Below are 18,218 nucleotides of genomic sequence, written 5' to 3'. Positions count from 1 at the left end.
CCCATAACGAGAGAGCACATGCCTCTAGAGAATTAAGCATAATGCATGATATCGGCTGTGCTTGAGCCATCGAAAACGTTCTCATCATAAATCCGAGGACTTTACGAAAGGGTTGAATTAGTACAATGATCCCCCTAGATCACCTGATTAAATGCATCTCCGGAGCCAGACGGGTTGGCGAAACAAATAATTAAAGTCATTATGGCAGAAAGGACAGCTATAAGTTCATAGTCTGAGTTCGAATCCCTCGTTAAAAAAAATGAGTAGAAAAGGACGGCTAAAAACTGGAATCAAACAACGTTGATTGAATAGACAGAATATACATAAACTGTAGGCCTAATGCAATAGGCCTATAAGCGATTGAAATAAAAGCTTGTGTCATTTTTTTAATGCACGATATAGGTTAGGGTTCGAATCGAATCTGCTGAAGTGTTTGACATCCAAATGATGATCTTTGATATGGTTCTTGTTGAATGAATTCGGAATTTGTATTCATCATGGAGAAGTATTTGCCCTTTTAATGACATTTGTGGTTTTGGTCAGTCAGTGCATTTCAGACAATTATAAAATATTGTTTTATTTTTTGTTTCATAACATGTTTTGTTGTTCATGTAGGCCTATACATCATTTATTTCGATTGCACTCATATTCTGCATACAGGTCGACATTTGATTGGAAATATTGAATTTTAACACACCTTATGTACATAATGATTATTCAGGGATGACATCAATAAAACAGGCGCAACAGTGAGAATAGGCTAGGGCTCTTTCTCCCAATTTCTGACATACCGCCACCCCATCGGCGATCTTTAGAAATCTCCTCCAGTGTCAAAATTGGTATATATTATTACATTGGGATTGTCATTTAGGGAGTGTTGGGTATTTAGGGAATCCGTTGAGATTGTTTGGGTTTTGGGGTTCAGTTGTGGAAAAAGGCGTTCAGTTCCTCGTACACGGGCGCCCTGTCATGGTGCAAGTGCACGTCGTGAAACGGCGGCACGTTTTCTGAGTGCGTGCCACCACTGCGCGCTCCCGAGGGACCGAACGGTAGGCTGTGGGCAGCTGGAGGGCGCGAGCCGGACAGTCCGGAGTAGTGCATAGCATAGTGATAGTTCCTGTCTGCGTCCGGCGAAGCCGACTCCTGTTGCCTCACTGAAAAGTTGCCGTTCACACACACGGGAGGGCTGTGATGGCCCTCATAGCCAGGGCTGTTGTACTCCGGGGAGGCTCCCCCTGGGTAGCCCGCCTCGTAGCCAGAACAGTAAGAATGGTTCCGCAAATTATGCGCACTGGAACCAGGCTGACATTGAGGAGATAGGCGAGGACATTGGTAGGAATAAGGATGCACGGAGAAAGAGGAGTTGGGGAAATGAAATCGACCCCCATCAGGACACTGCTCTGTCAAGAAGTTCCGCGTGTTGAGCTGCAGACAACCTGCCACTAGATTAGTGGTGGGCTGTGAGAGGCCTTTGCACAACGTCTGCACGTATGATACCACATCCGGTCTCTTCCCATTGCGTAAAATCTCTCCCAGGGCCCAAATGTAATTCTTCGCCAGTCTCAGGGTCTCTATCTTGGAGAGTTTTTGAGTTTTGGAATAGCAGGGCACCACTTTGCGCAGGTTGTCCAGCGCAGAGTTTAAATCGTGCATGCGCGTGCGTTCTCGGGCATTGGCTTTTTGACGTCGCACCTTGGAACGCTCCATTCGTGCCGGTGTCATTTTGCGTTTCTTTGGGCCGCGCTTTTTGGGTTTGTCTCCTTCGGTCTCATCCCCACAGTCGTCATCCTCGACATCATCCTCGTCGTCGTCGTCGCCAGCCATCTCGGACTGAGCACGACTGCTTCCCTCTCGTGCGTCTCCGTCATCAAGGTCGTCGTCTCCCAGGTGACATCTCTCCTGGTCGTCGTCATCCTTGGTCTTGGAGTCTTCGTCCTCACTGTCATCCACCCATCCCGAGAGCTTCTGGACATCCGGCAGAACCTCACTGAAGAGCCTTGTCAACATGGTGGCACTGGAAAATACATGATAAAATACGATGTTACAATTAGGCCTATTCATGTCTTGATATGAATATGTCTAAGGATCTCGGTGTTTGCTTGTTTGTTTGACAGACGAGAGAAGATATCAATCAAAGGCAATCAAAATTGAAATTGATATATGCGTGAGGCTATAGACTATAGGCATATGACTCGTTTTACGAAGTTCGTATGTCTAGCCTACACCATGCCCCGCAGTAGCTTAATTATGTAGGAACACTTAACAATTCTCACAAGCTGAGAATTGAGTCGAGAATTGATTTGGAGTCTGTTGAGACATAATTAAAATATGTCCTTTGTTTCAGCTATTACATTTCGGCATCTTATTAAAGGTAATGTATTTCAAATTCTGTGAGGAAATACAAAATAAAAGTGCCAGACGTGGCCAGGCGGACACGTGCCTTGGCGTGGCCTCTCGCAGCAGGTTTCCGCGGTGCTGGCCCTATCATGGGGTCCCATGGGGCGCATTGTGCGGCGGGTTCTCCATTCACCCCTACCCGCCTCCCCCCACTATTCTGGCGGCATTCCAACACAGCAACACTAAGTATCATTTTCATTATACCCAATGAAAAATCTGTTTAAAAGATTTGTCTCGTTCTTTTACAATTTATTCTTACGTATACGTCTTAGGTATATATGCAATGTGGCCTATGCAATTGGACTCCGTCGCATATTTAAAATGTATTGATTTATTGATAAGATACCGATAGGCCTACATATGTTTTAGTCGGTTTTTTTAAATTAATAGGCCTATCACCCCACATGTGGTTATAAGCTTCTCCCGCTCTCAAACCGATTTTGGAAGTCTTACTAGGTTTTGTAAAAGATTAATTCAAGACTTAATCTACGCAATCGGTGAAGAAAATGAACTGAAAGTGTATATGATTTTTACAGATTTTTCACTGATCGAAATAGAGAATCTGAATTAGGCATCTCCATCTATTGATAAAGATTATTCCCCCTCGAAACGTCAAGCTTAGCTAATCATCCAGGCTATTTCAGTGAAGGTATGCAGTCAATGCTGGCACAAGAATAGCCTAAACTCCTCAACAACGCCATATTTTGTATACCTACATTTTGTAGGTATTTTAAATACATGATTTAACATTGATAGGCACTCAAATAATCACAATCACATAATCACATAAACCAATGCAGCCTTTGCTGTGTATTTAAGCATTCGAAATTAGTCGGGATCATGTTCGGAGGAACGCCTCCTGTATTGAGCTCAGCTGTATACGTGGGTGCGTAGATTTACTTTAATCGTAAAGCACAATGTAATTAACGCAAACCACCTTGTCAATTAGCCTATGTAACTCTACTGAGAATTAATCTCTGTAGTGCTCTGACACACGTGCGCGCGCATACACGCACGCACACACACACGCGCACACACACACACACACACACACACACACACACACACGCACACACGCACACACACGCAGGTTCATTTTATTTTGATTTTAGGTTCTGTCAAAATAAAGTCTGTGATGAAACCCCCCAGTATAAGCTTAATGGGGGACTTTGATAATAGATATCCCAACCCCCTCTCACAGCGAATGACTCCGAATTGCTATTTGAATAGAATAATGCATCTAAAGGAAAATGAACCTCGAACTAAAGGTTTATCAAAGGCTTAAATGTAATTTAATCAGTGCTGTAGGATCAATCCCCTCCCTTGTACGAATTACATGATAGTTTGGATAAAGAAAGCTGGATTAAAGGATATCTTTGATTAGATATGCCACACTTGATAGGAGATAAAGGAGCGCGGGGAGAAACCTTATACAGCTGAAGAATGGGAACAAGTATTCAAGTCAGGCACAAGCTACGCAGGTATTATCAACAATAATACACATTCTTTCGTTTCAATTACCAGGTATATGTTTATTCTCTCGATTCTGTGTTCATTTAATAATTCGTTTGGAAACATAAATGTTCAACCTACCTCCGTCGTGGAGCTCGGCTAGGGGCGAAAGCGCGTTTGTTTACACCATCTCCGGGTGTCCGGTCCACACCCCTTCACGGACGCTCCTGTAGGTGCGGCTGTCCTCTTCGCTGTGCTATCCCTACACCGAACGCGCGGAGACAGTGTGGCATCGCTACCAGGGCTGAGTGGGTTACATACCAGCTATGATGCCAGGCCATATGGCTGGCACGTCATTGGCAAGAGCCATCACATGAGAGCGGGTGATTGACATGCGCCCGCATTCGCAGAGATTGCCTTCCCGAGGGAAGAGGGACTCGCCATCTGTCACTGCGCTCGCGTTCACACAGCCAGAAAAAGAGAGGTAGCGATGGGAATGAAAGGAGATGGAAAGTAACAAAAACGGGGGAGAAAATACGGGAAATCTTCGTTTTTGAAGTCCTTTTAAAGACTAAATTTACTCATTTCACAGTACGACAGGTCACACCAATTTACTGATCGATTTAGGCATATTTACATTCTAGGGCTTTTATTTCAGGCCTATTGTCATAGCCAATGTCACATGTAGGCTATTTAGAATAATACATACAACCCACTAAGTAAACAACAAAGACCGAGCGCAATTGCCTAAATGAGTCAATTGAACTGAGATAAGCAGACCATAATGCACTGAGATCCTGAGATCCAGGGCTTGGAGCGCCCACTCTGTGAGGTATGCCAGGTTGGCAGTACTGCCAGTGGGCGGGATACTGATGGGTGGTGCCAAAGGTGGCACAGACAATACAGAGTGCAGCAGGGGGACAACATGTGAAGGGAAAGACGGGGATAAAACAATACAGAGAGAGGCAGACGTTGAGAAAAGATTATCAAAGGACACTGTCGCTACTTACTTCGTCATCATTTGTAAAATGCTGCACTATCTATTGACTAACAGATAAGGAATTAAGAACTAATGTCATCAAATGTCCTTGATAATTGTCCAACCCTGAATCTGGGCATCCGTCCTGAAGGAGGAGGAGGGGGGGGGTGAGAGTGTGTAGCAGAATAGCAAAACATCTCTTACCAAAATAATATCCAGTAGCCTATTGGTGTACACAGATTCTTACAGTGTTATCACCTTTGGTGACATTTACCATGTAATAGCCAATGTGATAATAGCATAATTTACATCCATAGAGGCCTATAAGATTTTGTGATTGTGAAACATAGGTAGGTTGAGACTGTCAATCCATTGACAATGAAGCTATTTTGTCTGTAAAATGGTCACCAATAACATAGCACTGAACAATGTCACTCAAACTCTTGATGTCTTGGGGCCCAGAACACATTCATCGGCTTTGGTTCTACTTTCACTTCTTTATAGACCGTTCAGACTTGCCTGTAAAACCTCCAAGCACTTTGCCTTAACCTTTTTTCAGTTGCCATTGCAACTGATAACACAGGATGATGCAATACCATGTGTGAAGAATTTATTAGCATTATGAAATAATCCGTTGTTAAAGTTTTAGTAATTACCTTACTACATGGGCCACACATTTTTTTTCTCACATATTTTTCTAAATGTGTGTGTAAACTGCAGATAAAAGGGCCTGCCAAATGGCAATATTGTTTCTGTCATAATCAAATCCTAATAGAGGCTGTGATAGCCTGTGTGACCCTAGAATGTCTCTGTGGTCTCTATGTAATTTAGGTGTTAAACCATTTTAAGTGTACATGGCTCAGAAAGTAATGCATGAGTGACATCTACTGGTAAGTAAAGTGTAGTGCACTAATATATTACGGGAAGCTGATGAAGGGTATATAATATATCATTTTCTCTTATGAAAGGACATGCGTAAGTGATTAATGCCACATTTATCATTAAATATTCAGTGTTCAGTGGTAAATACATTCATACATTTATGATAAATAAAATGTATCTAAATTTGCTAATTTATAACGTAAGTGAATCAACTATACATCACAGTCATCGTAAGTAAAACATTTCATAAGAATAAGTGCTACCGGCAGTCACAGTGCTAGCGAAAGGAAGAAAACAAGTTGTTAGGGTTGTGTTTTTTATAATAAATGTTTTTGTATGAATGCAAAAGTTCTGTTAATGTACTATTGGGTATAAGGGGGTGGAGAGGTCTGAGGAAGAGGAGCCTAGGTGTAATCTAACACCTGGACTCCTCTGTGGGTGGGTCTGCGGCTGAAGCCAAGCATCCAGCAGAGGTGGAAGAACAGAGTGATCGTGCTTGGGTTTGTGGATTGACCATTGCTTGCAGATAGGGAGGGGCTGTTCCCTTTACCGCCCTGTAGGCGAGCACCAGGGTCTTGAATCTGATGCGAGCTGCGACAGGGAAACGGTGAAGGGTGCAGAGAATATTTGGGGAGATTGAACACCAGACAGGCTGAGGTCTGATGGGGGAGGTGGGGAGCCCGGCTAGAAGTGAGTTGCAGTTGCCTCTTTAATACTTAACTTGTAAAAGAAAAGTGAAACCACAAACAGCAATTCATCAAGCAACATCTCTTTCTCTCTCTCTCTCTCTCTCTCTCTCTCCCCCCCCTCTCTGTGTGTGTGTGTGTGTGTGTGTGTGTGTGTGTGTGTGTGTGTGTGTGTGTGTGTGTGTGTGTGTGTGTGTGCGTGTGTGTGTGTGTGTGCGCGCGCATTCATTTTTCCCTATCCCATATTCCTGCGATTTGTGTTGCATGTCTGCTGTGTCAATGTTTCAAGCTTAGATATGAAAAGTCTCTTCTATTGAAAGGTAGAGGGCGCCATCTGTTCAATTTGGATGCATAGTATCACTCCCACTCTTTCAAACTTTCCATTTTGAGCTTCACCTTCCATATAATTCAAAACAAACGTGTTCCCTTTACACATTACTTCCCCATATGTTGTCGCAATATACTCACATTTTCATAGAAAGCTTACCATGATTGAATGGAGATAGGCAGCATTTTATTCCCAAACGTTGTCCTCTTCTTTAATGGTATATGTAAGGATAGCCGGAAGACTGACATCTTAATAAACTCAGCATACAAAAGAAAATAATCTAATATGAATAATGGTTTACTGTACTTTCACGACTATTCAGCACTCCTCCAAAAAGATTATTTTCAAAAAATGTGTCATTGTCTTGCTGTTGTTTATTATCTTTTGTGTTGATGATTAAATCAAATCTTCTCATGGCATTTCAGGATAATTAAAAACATGTGATGAATAATCCCATGTTTTTGACAGATGTTACCATTGAAAATGGAGATTACTGAACTTTAGACAGGGTATGTTCTAAGTGTTTGGAGATACACGTACAATCTGAAATTAGCGCAAAAGTGGCTGAAAAAAAACAAAAAACTCTCAGGTGCTCCAAATAAGTCCAGGCTGTGGTAACGTTGCTTTATTCCCCTGCTGGGACCCAATCTGCATTTATGGATTGCATAAATCTGGGTGATTTATCTGCTAGCCAGCTCTATCAGATCTCATCCCAAGCTAATAAGTTTATATAGTGTGTGTGTGTGTGTGTGTGTGTGTGTGTGTGTGTGTGTGTGTGTGTGTGTGTGTGTGTGTGTGTGTGAGTGTGAGTGTGTGTGTGGTCTCTTGCCCATGCCTTAAATGGGTAACCATAGCAGTTTTATCAAGATGAAAACATGCTGTGGAGATTGGTTTTATAGCTGCAGGTCACAATACTCCTGCCTTAATTTGCATTCAATAATAAGTGTGTCAACAATTTCGCCCTTGTTCTCAATGCCCCCATTGAATTAGAAGGCATCACTCCCTCCCACACACCCACCTTGGCTAACCCTCATTCCCTCTCATTCCTTCACTCTCTGTATTCCTTTTGAATGTGATTCACTCACACGATTTTCTCTATTCACTCTCTCTTTCTGCTTCCTCTTTTTTCCTTTGTCATCTTTGTATTTCTTTCATTCCCTACCTTTTTCTCCCCCTCCCTCTTTCCATCTCTCTCCCTCCTGCTCTTTTCTCTCTTTCACTAGCTCTGTCTTCCCCTCCCTCTCTCTTCCTTCCTCTCGCTCTAAGCCCAGTGCCTTGTTGACCCTATATTTCTTTCCAGCTCCCAGAGACTCAGCTGGTCAGAGAGCAGACAGGGTCCAATCACACAGCTGTTTCTATGTACTCCGACTGCTTGCACGCTCTCTCTCTCTCTCTCTCTCTCTCCCTCTTCCTCTCCCTCTCTCTCTCTCTCTCCCTCCCCCTCTCTTTCTCTCTCTCCCACTCACTCACTCACTCACTCTCTCTCTCTCTCTCTCTCTCTCTCTCTTAGTCTCTCTCTCTGTCCCTCTCCCTCTCTCTCTCTTTCTCTCTCACTCACTCACTCACTCTCCTCCCAGTCGGGCTGGCCAGTGGCTACTGTAACACCAACACAGAACGCTGTATGTACAGTAACTGTTGCCATGGCGATTGGTTTTTCCACTGAAGGTCTGGGGGAGTAGGTAGTGACAGTATGCAACGAAGGGTGAAAAAAGCCAATCGTGGTTAGATAAATGCACGGTTTAGGTGTGTATGTTCAGAACAGATATGTCCATTTTCAAGCCCGAACATTTCCCATTTTGTTTTTGACGTTGTTGTTGTTGTTGTTACCATTGAATTTCAGGTACATGAATGAGCAACAGCAGGTATTGTCTGTCATTCAATCCAAAGAAATATGCCATTTAGCTGACGCTTTTATCCAAAGCAACTTACATTGCAGTGAGTGCATACATTTCAGTATATATGGTCCCAGCGGGCATCAAACCCACAACCTAAGTGATGTTAGCGCCGTGCTCTACCAACTGAACCACAGAGGACTAAACAATAGGTTTATTAAAAATGGAGCTGCAATAAAGGAACAATATCCAGCATCAGAGCAGAGACATCCAACCTCCAATAGGAAGGACACAGTTGATACCTAGAATCAGTGAGGTAATACGACGTCTATGTGTTTGTTTGTGCATGTGATTGCCTGTTGATGGTACACTCCCCACGTCAATTGCTATCAACCACCAGGAAGTTGTCAGAGACATTGTGGCTCTGAATATCAGCTGGTCAGATAAAGATTCATCAATAGAACATAACAGTATTCATAAAGCTAAAAATTATTCAGTCGTATGATAAGCCATACAATCATGTCATACACCAATATTCTACACATATCACTCTATACACATGGTGGTTGTACAAGTCTAAACCTCAACAAAAAATTGTTCCCCACTACAGTTATCAAGCCAAAATGCCAGGCAAGAGGTTCCATGTATTTTGTGTCCACGGTTTTTGCTTTGAAACCTGATTACACAACAAATGTTGCATTTAGGTTTCATTTTCAGTCCTCATGAGATGCATGTTGTGTAACCTTACTTACCCCCAATCTTAATATGTCCATCTGTCCCACTAATACAGCACTCTCCCTGTTTTGTCTGTCATTCAATCCCTCATACATACGCACACACACACACACACACACACACAGACACACACACTCCTTATAACGAAGGTCAAGGACGCAAACACTACATGAGCACAGGGGCAAGATTATGCTGTATTCACTGCTCAAATCAACTGCATCTTCTATCAACATGCACTGACTGACACCCTTCCCTCGTCCCCCCCTCCCTTCTCTATCTCTCTCTCTCTCTCTCTCTCTCTCTCTCTGCCTCTCCTCTATTCATCTCTCCCTCCCTCCCTCCCTCTGCACAGGTTCAGAGCAAGGGAGAGAGAATCAGCCCAGCCAGTCTCAGCGCGGCACAGTGAGTTGACAGGCTGTATACAGGCAGACCAATAGAGAGAGCGGTGTGAGTGGGACTGGGAAGGAAGAGCGCAAAAGAGGGAGTGGAGAAACCAATGATTAAAAGATAAAACAGACTGCGGGGGAAGAGGAGGCAAAATTGAATAGAAACTCCTATCTTCATAAGATCACTTTGACTCGCAAACCAGCAATTTTGTTCCCAGATATCTCAGACAGCGGACTTCAGAGTACCAGCTTTTTTTTCGGGAGACTTTTTGGTGCCAATCCGTATCTGTCCTACCTTGGCCATCTGTGACTTGGCTGCAGACGGACGATCAGACATACGGACGGTCAGAGCCATGGACCCGGTGCTGCCTGCGGAGATGGACGAAAAGGATGCGAAGGAAAGGAGGAGCATCCAGTTCTCAGTCCCCTCGGCTGTGCCCACTCAGCTGGACCCGCGGCAGGTGGAGATGGTGAGCGTCTGTGTTTGTGTGTGTGTGTGTGTGTGTGTGTGTATGTGTGTGTGTGTGTGTGTCTTAGTTGTAATTGTGTGACTGAATAGAGAGTGATTCCCCTCTTCTTGACAGAATGAACAAGAATATAATGAAAGATGCTAAAGTGTGTGTGTGTGTGTGGGGGGGGGATGGACGGACGGACGCGCAAACTGTATCAGAGAGATATGGTTCAAAAGAGTTCACCATAACAAATCACCTTTGTTTAATTTCATTCCCCTAATGACACCTCGCCTCTCATCAGTAATACAAGAACGACACACTCAATGAATATACAGCAGAACCACAACTAACTCTCCCTGACGCCTGCAGTCTAGCCACAAGACACTCCATCATGCTGTCAGTGTGGCTCACAGCCAGTTATGTAAGGAGGAATGAGCAGGTCTTACTTTGCTGGACTTTGTGTTTTCATTGTGTGCATATTCTCAGCTGGGCTGACGGGTGTTGCTGGGGTGCTACTGTTTAAGCTGAGCGGTGCAGGTTTAGTCGTGTGGGAGCCCAGAAAGTGTTCAGGCAACTGTCCTAAAATTTGTAGAGGGACTGAGTAGAGGGTGGGGGGGGGGGTTGGGGGGGGGGGGGGGGGTAAAAGAGGACAGGGGGTAAAAGAGGATAGTAAAAGAGGATAGTAAAATATTAAGAGATTATGCTTTTAAACCCCTGTCATTACAATAATGTAATAGTCTTGCTCCCAGCTGTGAAACATGGCAATGGAAAGTACAGTTATAATGCTTGCTTGAGTTTAGAAAGCTATTATAGTGCTTTTCTAGATATTATACCGTTAAAACCTCTGAACTGAGATAGAGAGAGAGAGAATTCAGACTTTAGTCACAGCAAGACAGATAGATAGATATAAGACAGATTATCCCTTCCCCTCTCTTTGAATGCCCTCTCACTCACCTCACCAGAGAAGGGAAAGAAGATAGAAAGAGAGTGGGAAAGGAGAGAGGGAGAGGAGGAGTGGAGGGAGGGACAGATAAAAGATGGATACAGAGAGAAAGGCATGACTTATACAGTGGCCAAGGTAAATAGAAGATGAAGAGATAGGGTGAAGAAGGGAAGGTTAGAAAGGAAGAAGAGACAAACAAATACATACAATCTACAGGAGAGAAACTGCAAAAAAACTGATGAGGGAGAACACAGATTAAATCTAAAGCAGATTAGTTCTGGGTGTCTGAGGGCTGAATTGAGGGTAGAATAGTGAGCACAGCGCCAAGTACAAGCTCTAAGCACAGTACACAACATCCAGAGGCTTGTAGTCCAACTCTCCCAGTCCATTCTCCTCTCTCCTAGTAGTCTGACGATACACAACGGCTGTTCTACTTCTGCGGGCCAACGGCTACTGACGGTTCAGAGCTGTTTATGTTTAGAAAGTGATTGTACCGCTTTTGTAGACATGTACTATACCGTTAAAACCTTGAGCGTTGAATTGTTACTGCCCCTGAGATAGAGACAGAGAGAGTTCAGACTTAGGTCACAGCAAGACGTGTAAAAAGCCTGTTCTGCCTATCACACTATCTGACTGTTCTAAATTAAAATCAAGGTATAACACAGACCCTCTCCTTGGATGCCTTTTCACCCACCTTACCAGAGAAAGGGTCAAGCTAATCTTCTATCTAATTTACACCCAGATGTTCAGTAAGAGATGTCCCATTGTCCGGAGAATCCCAGAGGAGAAGCATGACTAAATGGTTGTTAAGGCAGGAATCTAAATACCCCTGGCCCGGAGAGGGGACGGGGGTCATCCATGTAGCCCGCTAACACCCAGAACGTAGAAAATGTGCAAAACTTTCACACATCTGCTGTTTACAGTTCAGGATTTAGCAAAACAACCGCCTGTGGCATTTCTACCCACATTCCTCCCCTCTGCTCCTATTTGTCTCAATTTGTCACCCTGAGAGACAGTTGATACGCCATGAGAGATTCGCCAGACGTACATTTGGAGTCTGAAAAGTTTTTTTTTTTGGTTAAGGCCACTTGGAGCATTAAGAGGGTCATTAGCACATGAATGGGGTCTTCTATAGACCTCTGTGAAGGGATTGAAGGTTATGGTCCTGCCTTTATAGAACGGCTGACGTGTTGTTGTGCTGCTATTGACCATAACGTTAAGGGGAGGGGGCCCCTCATGAATTTCAATGAGACCACCCTGGACCACAGACCACCCATCTGAAAGCTAATGTACACCGTGTGTACGTAAGGGGCGGTCAAAGCACATAGGCAAAACTAAAACACAGCCACTCCTCATGAGAATACTGTACGAATGAAATCCAGTCCTATGGAGGGGGAGGGAGTAGAGGAAGGAGAGAGGAATAGACAGGAGGGAAGAATCAGGGAGGGAGGAAGGGAAAGGAGATAGAAAGAGAGAGGGAGAGGAGGAGAGGAGGGAGGGACAGATAAAAGAGAGACAATGGATGCAGAGAGAGAGAGGCATGACTTATACAGTGGCCAAGGTAAATACAGATGAAGAGATAGGGTGTATAAGGGAAGGTTAGAAAGGAGGAAGAGACAAACAAATACATACAATCTACAGGAGAGAAACTGCAACAAAAAAAAACACAGATGAGGGAGAACACAGATTAAATCTAAAGCAGATTAGTTCTGGGTGTCTGAGGGCTGAATTGAGGGTAGAATAGTGAGCACAGCGCCATGTACAAGCTCTAAGCACAGTACACAACATCCAGAGGCTTGTAGTCCAACTCTCCCAGTCCATTCTCCTCTCTCCTAGTAGTCTGACGATTGTACTCCTGTGGGCCAACAGCTATTGACGCCCCCAAAAGTCCTGCAATGTGATTGGATGCCCTGGAGTCCTGCACTCCTCAGATGAGGTACAGCGGCTCCTCTCACCCTTAAACCTCCAATATTCTTGAGCTGATCGGTGCTACAATCTGTTAGTAATTTAATCTACGTATATCACAACTACATTTCAACTTCTCTGATAGCCATTCAACGTTTTGCCTTTTTGACTTAATGGTGGAGCCCCATGGGCCTGTTAAGAGACACTACTCTCCCAATGACGCTTTAACAAAACGGTGGAATAACACCCACGTCACTTCACATTTTAAATAAATCCTCATTTGAAAAAAATGGGCAATTTGCAATTCATGAATGAATTTCAGTCTATCCCCTGGATTGAGTGAGTTGAAATTAAATTGACCTCCATTCTGAATAATGCATATACAGTAGCGAAAGACGTAGCTTTTCGAATCGATTCCAGGAGATTAAATGGAAGAGGTTATGTAGTGATAATTATGTGTGGCATATAGACCGTTCAATTTATTAAATTAACCGGTGAAGTAAAATGGATATTGTATTTGCAGGAAAATGCTTGCCACATCAGGTTTTCGATGACAGGCTATCCTTTTGACCGCTTAGTCATGTACATTAAAGAGCTACCACCCCAGGTACCTGGGGCTGAGGTAGTACATACATACAGTCACCGAACACTTTATTAGGAACACCTGTACACCTTCTCATGGTGGAGGTGGTGTAATGGTGTGGGGAACGTTTTCTTGGCACACTTTGGGCCCGTTAATACCAATCAAGTCATCTCTTGAATGCCACAGCCTATTTGAATATTGTTGCTGACCATGTGCATCCCTTCATGGCCACAATTTACCCATCTTCTAATGGCTACTTACAGCATGATAACGCACCATGTCACAAAGCAAAAGTCGTCTCAAACTGGTTTCATGAGCATGACAACGAGTTCAGTGTTCTTTCGTGGCCTTCCCAGTCACTGAATCTGAATCCAATAGAACACCTTTGGGATGTGGTAGAACGGGAGATTCACAGCTTGAAAGTGCACCTGAAAAATCTGCGGGAATTGTGTGATGCAATCATGTCATCATGGACCAGAATCTCAAAGGAATGTTTCCAATATCTTGTGGAATCAATGCCACGAAGAATTGAGGTTATTTTGAGAGCAAAGGGAGGCCCTACCCAGTATTAGTATAGTGTTCCTAATAAAGTCCTCGTTGAGTGTATGTGGTATACTTTACAGTTCAGTCTTTTTAGTGGCATCAATCTTATAACATTGTTCTACTGTGGTGCATCTTCTCTCAGTTTTAGCACTAATATAAGACGTGATAGCAGCAACAGAATACAGAAGACATATTCTCATAACGCTTGCATATTCAGATGTGTGAATGGCTGTAATTTGAATATGTGTTAAGATCCCATACAAAGCGTATTCCTGAAGTGATAAGGGCTACTCCAGCTTGAAAGCCTCCCACATCTCACTCCCACAGGTTTGTGCATGATTGGCTTGGCAAACACTTGTTGCTCACACAGGTCTCACAACCATATGATTTTGTATCTGTTCAACATGTTGCAATGTTACAAGCTTCACAAAAATAACAATGTTTTTCTACGAAGTAGGGGGTGGCAGAGGGCGTAACACCAAGACTTGTAACCCGAACTTCGCAGTTCTCTTTGAGTCGACTCGGTTCGACTCCTCACTATGGGACTCTTGTACATTTACATTTAAGGCATTTAGCAGACGCCTTTATCCTAAGCGACTTACAACAAATACATTTGTTTAAGTAAGTGAATCATCTATCCAACAGTCATCATAAGATAAAGTAATCAATGCTCAGACCAGGCAGTCACAATACTAGAAGAAGGAATTTTTCATTTATTCATTTATTTATTTTGAATTATTACTAACAGGAGAGAAACTTGTACAGGGGGGTAGTGGGGGTGAAGAGGTCTTTAGGAGGGACCATTAAGATGTAAGATGTTAGTTGTGTACCTTTCGCTGAAGACTCTTATTCAATCATGCCTGGTACATGCTGGTGACGCTTGCAGGTGATAACCCTGCCTATCACCCATCCCAATAAAGAGATGTGGCAAGAGTGCTATTTCATCCAGCGAACCACTCTTCATGAGCTCAGTGCGAGAGGGGCAATGAGGTGAGCTGGCAGCAGCCAGCCCAGCTGGCAGCAGCACATAGGACAACAACACACATAGAGCTTGCCACTCTGAACAGAGACACCCCTGAAAAGGGCCCAGGATGGTGCTAATCCGGAGGAGGAGTGTGCCCGGATCTTCACAAGGGTCTTCAATCTCCCCGAATGCAAGCCTCACAATGGGCCCCCACAATCCAGTGGGAGAGGCGCTGTGAAGACAGGGTTGGCCAAGTGGAAGAAAAACTGACCACGACCCCTGAACAACGCCTTCCTACCCAAGAAGCACGCAGCGTGCGCACTGGACAGGGGGTGTTCTTACACTCCTGTTCTGGTAGGAACGGGCGGGGAATGGAAGGAGCAGTACTATGGCATTGCAGCGGTATGCCATGGAGAAGACCTTGGGAAAGAACACTACGTTACTAGTGCATGTGGCCAGGGAGAGTAACGATGCGGTCTCATAAGACAGGAAATGTAACAATCTGAAGAGGCTCGGAGGGTAGCCTTGTCTTACGACCAGATGAAGATGTTGCGCCACCTTCGTGAAACGACAATCGAAGGGGTGCACCCCCACAGACACCTCCTACCAAAGCCTAAGTATCACGCCGGAAGCACCCAGATAGGTCTTCACTGTCGAGAACGCTTTTCGAGCAGGTCAGAAGGAGAGGATCATAGAGACAGGGCGATAGCTGTCCCCATAGTGAGGGGTAACCTTTAGGTTTGAGGTTGCTTGCAGTGTTTTTGTTTGGTAATTCCTGTTGCTAATGCTTATTTGTTATTTCAACGTAATGCTACCACTCAAAGTTAATGCCTAACACTGCCTAAAGGCACATCTGCTTGTCTGCTACGGTCTGCACGAAGGGGCCGGGAAAGCTTGGTTGACTTGTCAGGTCCTCCTATTAATGTAATATTTAAGAGGAGTCATAGTAAGCTACTGACCCTATGAGTTACTGCAGGGAAGTTATTTTTAAGTATAATTGTTAAAGGTGAAGCATGTAGTTTTGTGCTTTGCTGCCACACTGAAAATGTTAAAACATACCATATAAATACGAGGTCTATGCACACAAGCAAAATACGTTTTCCTCTAACCCTCCCTTAACATTCAAAAACATAACTCCCTGATTTAAAACATAAAGTAGATAGCAGAGTGGCTACGGTTTACCCTCACTCCTAGGATGAGACGACATGCAGTTCAACTATAAGTTTAACTGCCTTTTGCAGTAGCTTGTTGGTAGTTAAACTAAATGTAAATCTTTGTAGTTTCCATTCAGTAGCCATGTAGCTATGTAGTTAGCTACTGTCACTACTGTCAGCGACTGTCACTGCATAATTTTACTCCACCTCACCACTTTACTCCACCTCAGCACTTTACTCCACCTCACCATTCTTTTTTTTTTACTTTACTTTTACTTTATTTTAATTTTCTGTCAGAAATTTTCAGAATCCATGTAAAAAGAAACAGTGTTTTCTGTGTTCGGATAAAGGCCACCCTGTATTCATAAGCCTCTCCACCCTTTCATCTTTATACATCTACACAACTTTATTGAATTAGTTGGTGCATCTTCATAAGATTTGAAATATAATACAGTAACTGTGAAGGAGGACTGGCTGTGACCTATCAGAGAATCCTATTTTAGCACAGGCTTCACTGAGTTTATTATCTGCCCTTTTCAGAAAATGTAATAAGGAGCAGCAGAGAAAAAACAACAACAAGCATTTTGTCCCAATGAAGATATGGCTTGAATATTTCTTATGTTGGAGTGTTATAAAATAGTTTTCTCATTTCCAATCACTACCCATACGACTATAATAATAATAAAGGTTAAGAAGGAACAGTAATAGTCCCTACACTTGTACAATGTACCATAAGGATTATTGAGTGTTTGCTTTGTTTTGTCTGTGGTCACTGACTTGGCTCATGACCATCTTGATCACCTAAACCAGGCTAAAAGTTTAATCTGCTCTTATATTTACGCCTTTCACTCTCTTTCGTGCGCATGGGTTAAACTAATCTGACCCTCCCCTGCAATTGCCACCTCACCACTCCAGCTGATTGTAAGGACTACACACCCCGGGCTGGAGCCGTTTTTCATCACTTAATTGGCACTCTGAAGGGGTGGATGTTAATCCATAATCATTTCAGAGAGGTGGTTTAATCGAGTTACCAGGGCAGTGAAGGATACATTTAAATATAGATTTGTATGTGCTAATATGGGTCATGGGTTGGGCCAGGTGTTTTTCCTGACCACATGACCTGACCAGGAAAAACGTTATGGTCCCAAGCATTCTTAGAAGATTCATCCGTGTGAAACTTTTGTGCTTCCTTACTTTTGTGGACCATCCCAACTCCAGTGACACAGACTTAAAAAGTATCCTAGCTCTCAGTTGGCTGTAAAGTAGTCATGTTGAACTCTTTCCCAAACAGTTCCTTTTGGGGAACTTTAGATATCATATTCCCACCATTCAGGCTGACCTCATATGTGTACACCTGATAAACATGTTTATGACTGTTGTTTATGTATCGCTGACATTTATCAACAGGGATAACAGATAATGAGACTAATTAAAAAAAATGTGCACTGCCACTAGCCACTAGATGTGAATATCTTCATTAGTCTGGAGTTGAGTGATTAAATAAGTGAGCGAAAGATAGTGATCTAAAAATAGACATTGGTAGTACAGTATGTGTAATTCACATGTGTGTGGGTAGTTGGTATGGTTGCCTAGGAGATGTAGCTGAATGTAACTTCACCTTTCTATGTAAAACAAAAAACAAATGAATACTGAATTACTGTAATTTGTTTGTACTGTACTAGTCTTACTGCAGCAGTGCTGGTAAAACATGAACCTTAGTGAAACCTATATCCTAGCATCCATTATTATTAATTACTATTAATATTATCCATTAATGCAGTAAATGAGCTACATCAATATTATGTATGTAACTTGGAACAAACCTAAGTAAGCTTCAATCAGACAGCTATTAGCTCTGCTTGACTCATGTCAACATGAGTCAACATGAGTCAATTTTTGTGCAATTGCCCAGAACCCCATCAAGATTGTAGTTGAGGAGGTATGGAATTTAAAGCAATGCCCTCCAGCTCAAGCCTCCCACTGTCCTTCCTCCACTA

At 43.3% G+C, this 18,218-nt stretch overlaps 1 protein-coding gene across 1 annotated transcript; it reads right to left on the bottom strand.

Annotated features, from left to right (window-relative positions):
• Positions 1–921: 921 nt before the first annotated feature.
• neurod2 (neuronal differentiation 2) lies at positions 922–4,040 on the bottom strand (the record flags this gene model as incomplete). Its single annotated transcript, XM_083687457.1, has 2 exons — positions 3,991–4,040; positions 922–2,014 (listed from the first exon to the last, which is right to left on the bottom strand). The coding sequence occupies exon 2, from the start codon at positions 2,005–2,007 to the stop codon at positions 922–924; it is 1,086 nt and encodes a 361-aa protein (XP_083543583.1). The 5' UTR covers positions 2,008–2,014; positions 3,991–4,040.
• Positions 4,041–18,218: the final 14,178 nt, after the last annotated feature.

The sequence above is a fragment of the Argentina silus genome (genome assembly GCF_951799395.1).
Source record: "Argentina silus genome assembly, chromosome: 16".
Taxonomy (NCBI): domain Eukaryota; kingdom Metazoa; phylum Chordata; class Actinopteri; order Argentiniformes; family Argentinidae; genus Argentina; species Argentina silus.
Note: the sequence above shows the minus strand (reverse complement) of the source record. Positions and strands in the feature narration are given on the sequence as shown.